Raw genomic sequence first — 15,132 nt, 5'->3', positions numbered from 1 at the left:
GAGTGACTATATGCCTCTGTTGTTATTTTGATTGGAATTATTGGATCATGAGATTACAGGGCCGGATGTAAAAGGACGTATCAGGAGTCAGCGGGATAATCTCATATTATTAAAGTTTGCAATGTGAGCATATCAACAGCTGAGACACTGAACAATCTGCAAAATACTCGTTGTGTAGTGCAATGCATAGTTAGATTTCTCCTAATGTGTCCCAGCCTGTTTTTGTTTGTCATCTAAGTTTGGCTCTAAAGCAGACTCGACAATGTCGACTGGTGCTTTTTCAGATACATAACAAACTAAATTATCTTCTTATCTGTTTTATTTGTTTTTCTGCAGAGATTGAGAAGAATGACGGAGATGAATTGAGAAAGGATGGTGACACAAAGAAATACCTAGATATCATCAGCAATAAAAATATCAAGCTCTCCGAAAGAGTTCTCATTCCGATCCAACAATATCCAAAGGTAAGCAACACACTGCACATATTTAAGGTCCTATTTTCTTTTTCTTTGGAAAAGAGCTGACCACTGCAGTAATTTCAACAAGATAAATAGAGAAGAAAGACATTTGAAAAATACTGTGTGTGTGTGTGTGTGTGTGTGTGTGTGTGTGTGTGTGTGTGTGTGTGTGTGTAATATTAAGTAATCATTAATTTTAGTTGTCAATTGGTGGATGGGTTGATTCACCTCTTTGCACAAACAGCTTACTTTTGGCACTGAAAATCCCGCAGAGCCTCAAACAGGCTAATGGAAAGCCACAAGGCAGTGTCTGCTTATTTTGATGTAGTCATCGAAAAAAAAAGTTTTTAGTACACTAAAGCACTGAAGGGTACAGTGAAGAACAATGACCATAAATCAGTGTGACACACTATGCCGGTTTCTGACGTATGAAATGTCAGTAGTGACAAAGTTTGAAGTGTAGCCTAATGAGCCTGCTCCATCAGGCAGCTAAGCAACAACACACAGCTGCTCATGGAGAACCAAAAGGCTTTACTGCCACTGTAATCAAGGAAGCCTGCTCCGCTGAGTTTGCATTCATACATTCATGCAACAGGCAGCTAAGAATAATGGCATCAGCGTAGCATCACAGATTGCAACAGAACATATGTTGCTATTGATTATTTGTCCCGCTCTGCTAATACAGTATATACTGCATTCATTTAGTTGCTGTAGATAGATGGATAGATAACTAAGGAGTCGTTTGCTTTTCCGTAAATAACTTTATGCTTTTTTTTCTTGTCTGTATATATTTTCTTCTTTTAAATGCCATATCTGTGTCTGGTTGTGTTGCAGTGTGACTTGTCAGAATAGCAAATGCTTTTCATTACATGGTTGTCCAATGAAAATAGGGCTATATGGTATATATAGGATACTTGGCATCCGATAGTAGCTAAAGACCATTCTTTTTAGGGTCCAATAAAACAAAACTGCCACTCCCGTGTTGTTATGTTGAGTCACTTGGTGTAGTGTTTCACAGTGCGGAATTTATTATTTTTATTATTTTGCTGATGTATGTTGTTTTGGATGGTGCAAACTCTTTAAAACTTTTGTCCAGCAAATGTGGTCATATGTTTTGGTGTGACCTTGCCAGGGCCTCCCATCATATAAAAACCTGCAGGGTCTGTTCTTTGCAGTCATTTTGCAACAGTATTTCTATCATCATCATCAGCGCTTTCTTCTCCTAAAATCTCAAGCATACGTGGTTGACCGGTGCTCAGCTCTCTGCTTCCACACACTCTGACACATTTAGTCTCTAAGCACTTTGAAACAAATCACTTCTGGTCACTTTTCCTCTTGTTGTCGCTGCAGGTTTGAGTGCTCAGGAAAGGAGTTATAGTGTAGAGATCCTCAACAAAACACTGACTCTGTCCATTTTTCAGTCATTGTCCTGCAACACTCTCAAGTCAAGTTCCTTTCTGTGTTAAATCTTGCCCCAATGTCTTGTTTCATGAGCTCACAGCTACTTTATTTATTGTATTTTAAGTGTAGCTCACTGATTATGTCTGCCACATTAGAGAAGGACTGGAGGTAAAGAGGATGTCAGGAGGGCAGAGCAAAATTTAACTGCACCTCAGGAGCACAGGTGCTGTGCTTTAGTGTGTGTGTGTGTGTGTCTGTGTGTGTGTGTGTGTGTGTGTGTGTGTGTGTGTGTGTGTGTGTGTGTGTGTGTGTGTGTGTGTGTGTGTGTGTGTGTGTGCGCGCGCTGTGCTTTAGTCCAGCAAACCCCCCAGGACACTCCATGGAAATCAATTTGCCGTTTCCTCCTCAGGATCAGTGTTGAGCAAGTAATTAAGATGTGTTCAGGAACTCCTCACTCTATTAAATAGATTTCAAATCTATAAAAAAAATAAATGGGACAGTTTCTTGGGAACAGAAGACCCACAATGACCCAAAAAAATATTTGATATGCAAGCATTGAAGTTAAAGCACACACACTGTATGTAAATCTAGCCATAAACATGTGTGGCTCTTTCAAAGACTTCTAGCAATGTTTGTAGAGTAGGGTTCATACTCCTGGGAGAGTCGGGTTAGGATGGATGTGAAGTAATATATACACAGACAGGCGTCGATCAGTTCCACAAATTGAGACTCAAAGCGTCAATATCTTCTCTAGAAAATGATTTCAAGCAAACTGATTCTATGGAAACACTTTCCTCTTGGAGACTACAAATAGGGAGTCAAATGAAATGATTGTATATTGAGTAGTACTGTTTTTTTATCGTCCACGCTGGCATTCATCTGGTGTCCCAGCTGTGAGCTAGCCCCTGGTTAATGAATACCAGTGGAGAATCTTCTCAAAAAACCTGAGGACCCACTGAGATAAATTTAAAAATGTATTGTAACAACAATATACTGAAGACACAGGCGTAAAATGCTGGTTCTAAAGAATGTAATAGTGCCAGTTCAGCGAAGTAAGCAGTACAGTCCAGAGGGACGGAGCAGTTGTCCAACAACAACTTCTGTGACCTAATTGCACAGTCAGCACCCCACAAGACACTGCAGTGTCACTATCTTGAACATCTTGGTAACACTGCACTTTTAGTTAATGGTAATTAGCCACATGAAGCAACTCTTTGATCGAATGCAATCAGCCCATAGGATGAGAAAAAAGAGAAAAATGATTTAGAGCTTGGAAAGATGAGCTAAATGGAGCAAACGGCAAATACCTGACAAAGATTTGAGAAAACCAATCTTTGACACTTTTTTACACAATTTGAGAAAGAAATGACAGAATGGCCAAACTAGACATTGTTTTCTGACAAAGACATAACTGTAGTGGCCAGGTTGGATCAGTGGTAGAGCAGGCGCACATGTACTGAGAGGTTTACGCCTCAACGCAGAGGTCCAGGGTTTGAATCTGATCTGTGAGGATTTCCTGCATGCCTTCCCCCCTTTCTCACCTATTTGTCCTGTCAAAGAAATCATAGGCAGAAAAGCACTAAAAATTGGATTTTTGACGATAGTGTAAAAATGCATATTAGCACATTTAGAACACCGAAAAGAAGGTTTTTAACAGCTGTTTGACAGATATGAGAACATAGATTACTTGTTATATCAGTTTTCTTTAACACAATCTTTTTGGGCCAGATCAAAGATAAAGACACTTTGGACAGCTATGAAAAATGTTTGTACATTGCGGCGACACAGATATGAATTTACTGACCAATATATTCAACCTTTCAATCTGACAACACCGGCACTGAGAGGCACAAACAAATTGGTTCAGTTCAACTTCAAATTGGAACCTCACTTTGTGTCACAGCATTTTTCATGTCTACTATTCAGTAATGTCTTACTTTCCGTTAAAATGTCATGAATTCGTTCCTTCACGTTCCAGCAGTCTAACAGTGCTCATTCGTGCTTACAGCTACCATCTTGCTGTAACGTGATTAAATGCAAAGTGATTAGATGATTACTTGGGAGAATTCCTTTGCGTGGTTTTGGATTTGACGATGTCACACATGGAAGATTAATGTTGTCTAACAGTGAAAAAACCAGTACTGATGAAATCATTGTTTATAGTGCATTGACAGACAAACTGAGCAACAACATAAGTGACTGAAACTTTGTCAAGCTTTGAGTCACAGAAGGAGAAGAACTACTATTACATCACATGTTAATAGGATATATATAAATCTCTAATAACAGTTTATTCAAATGTAATTTTAATTTAGCATCACCAGACAAAAGCATTGAATCAGTGCTAACCCAGTGTATTTTATTTTAATTATTTAGCAGTGTCAAGCACCAATAAGCCTTAACAAAACCTGTATGTGGTCTTTGGGCAGCAACAGTTTGATTCATCCATCCATCTTCGACCGTTTATCTGATATTGGGTTGCGGGGGCAGCAGCTCCAGTATTCCAGTAGTCCAGTTTGATTCAATAAAAGATTAAACAATAATCCTGTCAAGTACATTGTTTAGGATTTTTAGGATTGCTATATTGTATTTTCCTACTTTATTTTCTCAAACAAAATCCTCCCTCTGTCACCTACGAAGCATCTGTTAACCATCAAGATATTGTACAAGTCAAACCCTTCAGCACTAAATAATAATATACTTTCAGCTGTCAGCATCATCAATTGAGTTTGCTGGAGGGATGAAAAAGGAACATATTTATTTCAAAATAGGAGTAATGCATTTTAAATTGCATTTTACCACAATTTCTTTATTTTTGTATTTACAAAATTAAAAGTTAATTGTTTTAAGTTGGTTTTGTGTTCATAAAGTGTGTTTTGTTGTTTGGATGATTGGATACTAAATTGAAATTTCAGACTTGGTAAAGATGCAGCTGCTGGATTAAACCTACAGGGATGATGGAGGGATCTTGTTACAGACTGTCCCAGTTGTATACATCATTCACAGGGGACGACTTGTGTGTTTTGTGCACCACTCTCTGTAAAATCTACATTAGGTTTGTTGTCGTTTTATAGCCTGTCAAGATAAAGAAAGATGGCCGTGGTGCATTGCTCCAGTGACCTTACCATCACTTTTTTAAATCTCTTTAATCTAATGGATGAAACCTTGAAAACAGGGTTGATCTCAGTTTACGGGAGAAGAGGAGGTACATTTGTATCTGTCCTGTTTTGACATGTAAACAAATCATAGTCACAGCATGCTTATGGAAGGCTCAAAATTGTACGCTGAGATATTTACTCAGCAAAAAAAAATGATTAAGCAGCATAGTCATTTTCATTATCGCTTAACTTGAATTTATCCTCTGCTGTTTAATGAGACAGCTTGATTAGCATCTTATAACCTTGGGGCATGAAATGGATTTCCAATGGCTGATACTGTCTGCTTGTCTCAGTCCAGTGCTGAGACTAATCTGCATGTGTGTGCATGGGAATGTAAAATGATTTCTTCCCTTTTAATTAGAATCACTTTGATTTGGATAGAAACCAAATAGACATGTTTTCACTCATGTCACATTTAAACAAGCTTGTTTTTAAAGTATTACCACTGCGGGGTATTTGCTTTAACTATCCATTCTGCAGGTACATTCAGGACAGTACACAGGCCGTACAACACACATTAAATTGCATGTTGTCCTTGTGGGCACCACAATTTTGAGCTTATCAGTCTTGGTGTATTGTGACCTTTAAATAGCAGCTTTGCTCTACTCAAAGAGGAATTCCAGTTTTGGCTGCCCAGAGATGTCATTGTCCCAAAGAAAGGCCTATCATGTGGAAAGGTGTTTTGCGTAGATAAGTGCTGAATACAGTAGAGGGAGCAGAGTGTGGATTAAAATTAAGCATTTGTACGATAGCATCACAGTTCCACTCTGGGATTTTACTGAATTAGTGTTTGTATGATGACTTTGTCTGCCACAATGAGATATAATAAAGATGAAATGCCTTGCCATGTTTAAAACTGCACTACATTTACAGTGACCCAGCTCTATATCAAATGACTACAATGTAGTTCGTAATGAACAAAGAGAATTATCACAGACTCTGCAGTTCCTTTCAGCTCTACGGATCATTTTGTGTTTTGCAGCTCGTTGTTTTGGTTTTACGGCCTCTCACCACTCTCATCAACCGTATTTCTAATAGCAACAGGCAGTTGATAAAACCACTCTATGCTACTTGAGTAGCGCCAAACAGCAGACATGGTTAGAGAATATAGCGGCAAGCGGCGATTGGTGGGTTCAAACCTTTTTCTCAATAGCGACTTCAAATTAATTTCACACATCGTTATAAATCTTATCCTGCAAGCTTTGTAACGATTGGACAAACAGTGCGCTTTGTTTAAAATGCCTACAACTGATTTGTCAAAAATATTTATTTTTTAATTCAGTGTGATATGTAGCTCAGTCAAGCTCACAGCAATTTGCGAAAAGCAGATGACCAACACAAAACCAATTGCTAATAAAGCCGCAAGCTCCGATTCCAAGCTCAAACGATGATTTGCGTCATTCCACGTCCAGTTATTGGAGCATTAAGGTATTAATGAGGCATTTAAAGCGCCTCCTAGTGGTCAATTTGAATGAGACTTGCAGTGTACTGTATGTGTGAGGTCATTATGTAAACATTTTCTGGAAGTTCTATGTTGATTGGACAAACATTTAGTAATTTATAGCCTGGTCTGCACTGTATCACCTGCAGTTTGCTTGCATTTATAGAACCCCATGGTGTTCAATTTGAATGAAACTTTCAGGGTGTGGTTCATGTACCTATGAGGACATATCCTGAGAGATTGGTGATGGTTGGACAATGGATATGTGATTTATAGTAAAATGCCACTCACCTATCTTGCGCTTTTAGTGCCCCCTCTAGCTCATTCCAGTTCGCGGGAATTTGAGCACACCAAAAATAATTATAATAACTAAAACAGACAAACATAGAAGGGTTCTATTACTTTGTGGTTTGAACCCTAACTTGCTAGTGCAGGTTGTAAGGCAATTAGCAGCTAAAGAGCCAGGTGTCTTTCTCAGGAGTTGGCTGAAACCAGACCAAAGCAAAACATGAGAATCAACATTGGACTTACATTCATCAGATGGACGTAAACATGACTCCCTTGTGATATGCTAATGTCATGTGTTACAGCTTGCAGTTTTTGAAAGTTCCAGTTTAATTTACCATTGTGAAATGGAGGTTATTTTCCTGCATATTAACTGTCAAACATGACACCTTCTACATACTGTAATGTAAAAGTGAAAGGGATTCAATTTAATAAAATAAGGGTTGTTTGTTATTAGTCATTTAAAGGCCATAGCTTGTTAGAGACTTGTAGGAAAACATTGTGTGGATTGATTTTCTTTTGCTCTAACAGGAAAGCAATGTAGCTGCTGCTTTGACAACAAAACACAGCTTGTCTGGAACAGTTTAATGGTCTTAGACAGCCTTTGTAGCGTTGCGTCACGTTGGCATTGCAGGCTGCTCGTCTGTATTGATCTTGGCTGAAGTTGTTTGCCACCTGTTAAAATATACAGAGATTGTGATATTTGTTGTGTTTACTGTCTGTGTGCATGCAGGCCATCTGGGCAACAGTTAAGGGTTTACATATTAATGGGAGTTGTTACATTTCTCAAGCTCCTGTTTGTTGTGATGTCAGGGTAGAAACGAAAATGTGCAATTGTGCAAATAAACACACAATTATTCTTTTCTCTGTGAAATGCATTGGAGCTGTGAATAATTTGAACATTCAGTGTCCGGAAGTTGTTTTAAGAATCTTTTGAACAAGACAACATCTTTAACTAACAGTTGTAATGTAAAGTCGTACCTTAATGGCCTATCTGATACCATTAAACCAGGTGAACAACCCCTCCCATCAAACAACCACTCTTCTGCTTCCTTTTAATGTCTGTGGAGCTGATGGAACACACTCTTCTGACACACTCACAGCCCAGTCATCCATAGCTGTCATTAAAGCATAAACCTCTACCTGAGGCTTTAATCCTCCTATCAGACAGGACCTGGACTTCCCCAATAGCACAGCTCGCTAACCTGGCAATAAGTGCCTCGGGACAGCTGCAAATCATGCCTGGCCCCAGTGAACTGCATTAAAAGGCGGCCACCGTGTACAGTTTCCAACTTAAAAGCCGAAAAGGTTTTTGTGTTATTGGATCTGCTGTGCAACAGTACCTTGAAAAGTTTCCATAATTTCAGAGTCCAGGGAGATTTTGTCAGTAAGTCTGACGATGCGCGTTACGTGGCTTTCAGTGAACTCCACGCCACTCCACTTAGTGGCCCACCGATTTGTAACAGACTCCAAGGAGCTGTGCTTATAATAAGCACTTCAGTGTATTTCTATGGCCTTCAGATGAGCTGAGAGACCACCAAACCAGACTGAGCCTTCCTACTGCAGGATGCTTTGAATTGTTGACACAAAGAAAAGATACAGGATTTTGCTACTTGCTCCAAATTAGCTGAGCCTCTTTAAAAAGTAGATTATCTGTAGCACGTACAGACCAGTGACCAGGGATGTGCACAGACATCTGCAGGGGCTATTGCTTTAATCTGGAAACAATCTATAACCTAGCATGATTCAAAAGTCCAAGAGAACCATCACATCCCTGAGCCTCTATCTTCTCTACAGAATGCACGGCAATGTAACGGACGTGACATAGCTTCGTTAGCTTGCTGCTGCAATATGTTGGTTGATAATGTAGCATTTTACATTAATATAAGGCAATGCTCCGCGACGTGATCCAAACATTACAAGCAGAAGGTGCACTCATTTCAAAGCTCAAGTGGATTTTTGTGGTTACTATTCACAGGGATGCTGTCAGAATCTCCATAACTTTAAAAACTCACCTGAAAGAAGAAGGGCTTGGTGTTCCCTCTCTTTAATATGCGGTGCACTGTGTGAGAATAGCAAGATTTAAAGGAGAATTCCAGTCGATTTCAACACATAGGTCTGTTGTTTTGGAGTGCTGTCAGTAGCAAGAAAAATGACAACAATCGGTGTTGTCACCGAGTAATCCTCCTGCTAGATTTTGCACCCAACAGGCTTAAACAGGGCAAGTTTTAAACATGTTTTTATCCTCTAAACATGTTAAAAATATCATAACCAGTGCCTTACCATGTGCAGTTTTTCCTTCCAAGTGAACACAGCGAATTTGACTGCTGCAGATGTGACACATAAGGCATGACAGTTGTGTTAATTCAGCCAGTGCACATACCTTTGTTTATTCCCTTTTTTCCGGTGAAGTCTACACTAGTCGACAAACAACTTTCTGTCACATCTACAGCTGTCAAATTAGCTGTGTTCACTCAGAAGGAATCACTGAACATGGTTAGACATTTTGAACATGTTGAACATGTTGGGTGCTAACTCCAACAGGACGATAACACGGTGTAGGCAGCACTGATTGTTTTCATTTTTCTTGCTACTGACAGCACTAAAAATGTACAAACAACAGAGCTACATGTTAAAATCGATCCGAATTCTCCTTTAATCAAGTGGGTAAGCCAACCGTAGCTTGTATGAAACCATTTTCATGCTACACTGCATTTGTTGAAAGGAAACAAAACATTTCTAGATAATTTACCTGTACTCATTTTAAACATAGTTCAACAAAAGTTGATCACTGAACTGATCAAATTTATGAAACCAAACACCAGGATAACCAAATAAAAGTAGGATAATTTAAATGGATTACATATAACAACAGGTTCATGTTTTTCAAGTGTATAGGTCCTGTCTATGGTGGCTTTGGACGCTCAATGTACTGCACCTTAAACAAGTACTCCGCCGAATTACTATTACACTTGTATACACTGTGCCGCTGTGGCCTCCCTGTTGCCAAAGAAAAACGTTCTGGGTTAGAAGCTGCTGGCCGGCTGGGGACTTTTTGTGTGGAGCATTTTTTTCTGGTTTCTTCCCGCATGCCAAAGATGCATGTGGATTTGGCAGCGACTCTAAACTACCTGTAGGTGCAAGGGGGGAATGGTTTTGTGTAAATATTCGCTTGTATTAGCCGGATTAGTGGAGTTTTTCTATATTTAGTCATTTCTGCATTCGCTTTGCAGTGCATTGAGCATTCAAGGCCACCATACCTGTCAGTTGTGAGGATATTCTTTTTTAAATCATTGTAATCTTATTCAATAGTACAACTAAGGCACAGGCTTCAGTCACTGAAGTTGTTGTGAAAAGTGCTTTGCTCCGCTGAATTAGTGCCTTTGTGGATTCCCATTAGTGTTACATGTCTCAATCTTCACCTCCTTCCTTAAGCCCTGTAGACATGTACAACACAGAACTGTATAAAAATTGCTTTTCAGAATAAATATGGAGATTAATATATTAGACACATCCTACACAAAAGCTCTCAATTAAATGTTTGTGAAGCAATGACACTGTGAAGCACAAATTAATAGATCAATGCACCCATTTTACCACTATTTGTTCAACGTCTCAAACGTCAGTGTGTAATTGTTGTATTCACAACACCCTCGCATCCAAATGCTGCATAGTTGTCAGCTGAGACTGCAGGGGGCACATTGCATCATTTCAAACCTCATTTAACACCGAACCGTGCCCCTTTCTAAAGCCCAAATTGCTCGCCATGGAGCAGCAGAGTGGCTCCAGACATTCATTAGCTTAATGAAAACAGGCCACTCTTCGCCTACCGCTCAGCGAGCACGCACTCGACTTAGCCGCAACGACCATCTGCTCTCACGTTCCCTGCCAGCTATAGGATAGTCCTGTCAAAGAAACCCCTGTGAAGAAAGGCATCCGCAAAGGTGCCTTAATCATTCTTATCAGAGGACAGGCAAGGACAGTAGAGATGTGTTTCTTTTTTTTCTTTTTTTTAAAGATGGTCTCATCTCTGCATCCCTTGGCGAATCCCTAACCTGAGTTGTAGCATTCACCCATGATGTTAATGATGTTCATAAAATAAGCTGAGTTTGCAGTTGTCAGAGTTGAGTTGCATCAGCCACACAGCTGGCGGTGAAGTTATTATCCGCTCAGCCACAGTGGGAGAAGCTGCTTCATGAAAAGGTTAATATCATTTTAGGGTTGGCAGGAGTATGTTGTGGTGGGCGGCTGACCACCTGTTCAGCTCTGGAGGTGGTCTCTCATCATCTCATCTGGCAGCAAACATTTTAAGGTTGATCCAGGTATTACAATTTAAGAAATAATGTTTGAGAGGGCAAAAGTAATTTTGAAAGGGCTTAATTCAAGTAGTAAAAGATTCTCCTGTTTTTTTAAAATGATCTTATGCGCACATTTTCTTCAGAAACGACCCATTTGTCTACAGCTGTGAGTTTCACCTCTTGGATTAATCACCGCTAATCTCAGCACTGTTGTGCCTTCAACAACCCAGAGCTACTTCTCTCAATATGAACACTAGCTGGTGCACAGCGAGAGGGAAATGATAGTCAGAGCCCCGAGGCTTGAATCTGATAGTTTGTCATCTGGATAGTATTACTTAATTTCCCACTGGGAAGAAACTCATTATTTCTGACATTATTTCAGCACTGACCTCTGGAACAATCTCAGGAACATTATTGGTTTGAGCCCATGTTCCATTTTTTTTTTTTTTTTAAGGCACGACATGGATGACCCTAAATGCCAATAAGATACATGACTAGCGAGGGCACAGTTCAAGCAAATGGAGGGATGCCTACATTATGCTGGACCGCAGCTGAGAGTCGTATTCACCTTTAATGTGCTGTACATACAGAGCACAATTCTATTGATTTATCACAGGCTGCATGAAAGCTTTTTCTCACATGATGAATGGGGAATGGAATGTGAGATTGTATTGATAATAGATGACTAATGGCCAGCCAACATGTTTCATGGTTGACCTTTTTTAGAGGTGTGAAGTAACGAAGTACAAATACTTTGTTACCTTACTTAAGCAGAAACTTTGGGTATCTTTACTTGAGTAATTAATTTACAGCAGACTTTTTACTTCTACCTTTACATATTCATCAAATTATCTGTATTTTCTACACCTTACATTTTAAAATAGCCTCGTTACTCCTATTTCAGTTTGGCTTGTTTTCCTTCCGGCTTGTCATCTTTAAAAAAAAAACACACAAAAAACAAAAACCTATTCAGATAAATTGTGCTATCCGGATAGAGTGAATTTGATTGTGGTTGGATGAGAAGTATAAACACATACCATTCCGACACCCTAATGGTTTGTAGGCGATCCATCGCACCTGCAAATGACACAAATCACGTCACACACCAGCAAGGAAATAGCAGATGCATGTAGCCTAGTAGGAAGATGTCTGTGGCAGAGACTCAAGAGCGAAATGTCCCAACCAAGTACCAGCGAGGAGGTTGGTAGCCAGGAACACTAGCAAAACCCTTCTGCATCCCCGGCCATACCTGAAAGAATGTCTCAAAATGGTTGGATGCAAAAAAAACTCCTTTCGAATGTGCTGCAAGCTCTGCGCAACTGCGAGCTAATTGTTTCCAAAACTCGCCGTCTAATTTGAAAAAGCATTTAGAAATGATTTTTTTCCCCTTACATTACTGTTACTTTTATACTTTAAATAGTTTTGAAACAGTACTTTTACACTTTTACTTAATTAAAAAACTTGAGTTGATACTTCAACTTCTACAGAAGTCTATTTATACCCTAGTATCTATACTTCGACATGAGTAATGAATGTGAAAACTTTTGTTACCTCTGACCTTTTCTCCAAACGGATGAACCTCCTTTAACATCCAACACAAAAAGACTGCCTCAGAAACATTTGTCTTAACATATAAGTCAGCTTTTTCATTATTTGTCCTCTTCCTACATGTGTTAGAAGCATTGATAAGACCTCTGATTGCTTTTTTTCTTCCTGTGTCACAGTTTAATTTTGTCGGAAAGCTACTGGGACCACGGGGAAATTCAATGAAACGATTACAAGAGGAGACGGGAGTGAAGATGTCCATCCTCGGCAAAGGGTCCATGAGGGATAAAGCCAAGGTAAGATATCACTACATGTTGAAATATGGTTGTTGGGCTGGTCCAAGATATGGATCAAACAGAAATATTTACAGGAACAATGGGCTTGACATTTTTTCTAAAGCACAGAAGAATATTCTAGCCAACAACATCTGAGCTGTAACTGAGATGAATAACACCCAGAATAGAATGAATAGCTTTCAGTTGACAAACATATGTAGGAGGAAATGGCTATGTTTTTCTGTGTGTTGTTTAATAGCATATTCTGTAATAGTCAATTATAAATGCAAAGTAATGAATATCTTTGCCAAAGTCATTTATCCTGCTGACTTGTGGTCCCCTGGAGCCAAACTTATCCGAGCGTGTACACAGACAGTCTGCTGGATCTGGTGTTCACGCAGCTCTCAGTGTGCTGGCATAGAGTTACATCGCTATTATTACTGCACAACCTCGGATTCAGACATCTATTGCCTGGACAAAACAAAATACTTCCAGTGTTGCTACCTCTTTGGTGTAACTGGAGCTGCATTTCAAGTGTCTATAACCAAAATGATATAATAAACAATGTTTAAAATGACAATGTGAAATCCAAATCTGCAGCATCCCTTGGCTTTACAGAGCTTAGCAAGTTTCAAATGTGCTGTCAATCCTGCAAGTTAACTGTTTTGGTTTACCCACACCGCTCATAGCATCCTTATTGGCCTCAGCAGACTGTTTCCAGTGAGAAAAGCTCTGAAATCTCACAAACTGTACACTAGCTTCTCAGCACCAAACAGCAGACCGACACAGATAGTGACTAGCTGGTGAACCTAGTGTTGCATTTAGCAGCTAAAGCTAATGTTATTGTTGATATATCAGATATAGTCTTTCAGTTGCCCTCAGGTCACTAAGGTTTAAACAAATCTTTGTGATTATACTTGTTGTGCATATAAAAGGAAGTTAATTTGAGAAAACAATCTCACCTCAAAGTCAATGTATTAGCTATCCTGGAGTATATATTTATTATACTGTATACAGTATATATTTATTATACATATCTTATTTTGATCTTTGACACTTTGTAAAACAAAGCACAAAACAAGCCTCAAAAGTAAGAAAAATCTTTACAATTGACAAATAAGTGGGATTGGATATTAATTCTTGACTTTGGGATCAGCAGCATACAAAAGAAATTTCCCTACAAGATGCATTCAGTAGAAACAACTTCCTTGAGCGGATGGAGTTGCCAAGTTTTTAATGGGCATGTATGGCAGGTGCAGTAATACAGTACAGTAGTTTAGTAATACACATTTTCCAGCATCCAATTGCTTTACTTGTATGTGTCTGTAAAAAGTACAAAAAAAGTTTAAAAAGTTTTAACAATGCAATCTTCTAGATGACTAGACTTTTGTAAACTTAATAAAGCCCCAAATGATGTAACCACAGTATGGCTTGTAATTAGAAATTACTGGTAAAACCTTTTTGCATTGATTTCCATTCTAATAATAATCGTGAGGCTGAAAGTTTTCACCCTGATGAAGGTTAAAGGCACTGAGACGTGTCTTTGCCATCAAATTTCTGAATGTGCCTTGGCCAGTGTAGGAGTTCGTTTAAAACTTTGGCTCCCTGCCACTAAGTCCATTCAGTTTACCTAAGCTTCATGTGCTGCATTAACTTGTTTGCAGTGTGTAAAATTAAGTAAAGAGGTTGTAAAATGTAAAATAATAGCATTCATGCAGTAATAGGTTGCAATGCTGCCCTGCACAGTACTGAAAGCAATGTGAGATTTTATTATGTTATAAATCCATTTCTAAGTGCCACCAGTATCACTAGCATGGTGTATTTGTTTCAGTTTAAGGGAGATTCATGGTACCGTGTGCACCACAAAAAAAAAATAATAGACCCCTAACAGTATTTTCTCACCAAAGGCCGGCTATGTGACGAACTGATTTTGCTTGATGTTTTCTGGGTGCTATATTCATTTTGTGTACAATCTGGGCAAGTCTGAAGGACACCGTGATGAGACTGACACCTAAAGGTTGTGACTGAAAAGCTGTCTGCCACTCCAGGCAGCTGGTCACAAGGCAGTGTGGTACAGACATAGCAAAAGTCCAATTACAAGCAAAAGCTGTCATCACACACTTCTACCATCTCAGTTAGCAGAGTATTATCTCAGGTTTGGAAATTTTGCATCAGGGCAGCCCACCCCACACATATGGTCAATACAACACACAGGGATATTTGCCAGGTTAACATGGTGCTGAGCCATTGGGCTTAAGCAGAGAGTCCTCA

At 39.2% G+C, this 15,132-nt stretch overlaps 1 protein-coding gene across 3 annotated transcripts in view; it reads left to right on the top strand.

The window, feature by feature from the left end:
* Positions 1–15,132, top strand: part of khdrbs2 (KH domain containing, RNA binding, signal transduction associated 2) — a 60,213-nt gene that overhangs the window by 11,120 nt on the left and 33,961 nt on the right. For all 3 annotated transcript variants that reach the window (XR_004660220.1, XR_004660221.1, XM_034898879.1), the window contains exons 2-3: positions 337–464; positions 12,766–12,882. Coding sequence is in view for 1 of the 3 variants with exons in the window: in XM_034898879.1 (XP_034754770.1) it covers positions 337–464; positions 12,766–12,882 (245 nt within the window). In the remaining 2 variants the exon portion in view is untranslated. The remainder of the gene's footprint in view (positions 1–336; positions 465–12,765; positions 12,883–15,132) is intronic.

The sequence above is a fragment of the Etheostoma cragini genome, chromosome 17, assembly GCF_013103735.1.
Source record: "Etheostoma cragini isolate CJK2018 chromosome 17, CSU_Ecrag_1.0, whole genome shotgun sequence".
NCBI classification, from domain to species: Eukaryota; Metazoa; Chordata; class Actinopteri; order Perciformes; family Percidae; genus Etheostoma; species Etheostoma cragini.
This window is presented reverse-complemented; position numbering and strand designations above follow the sequence as displayed.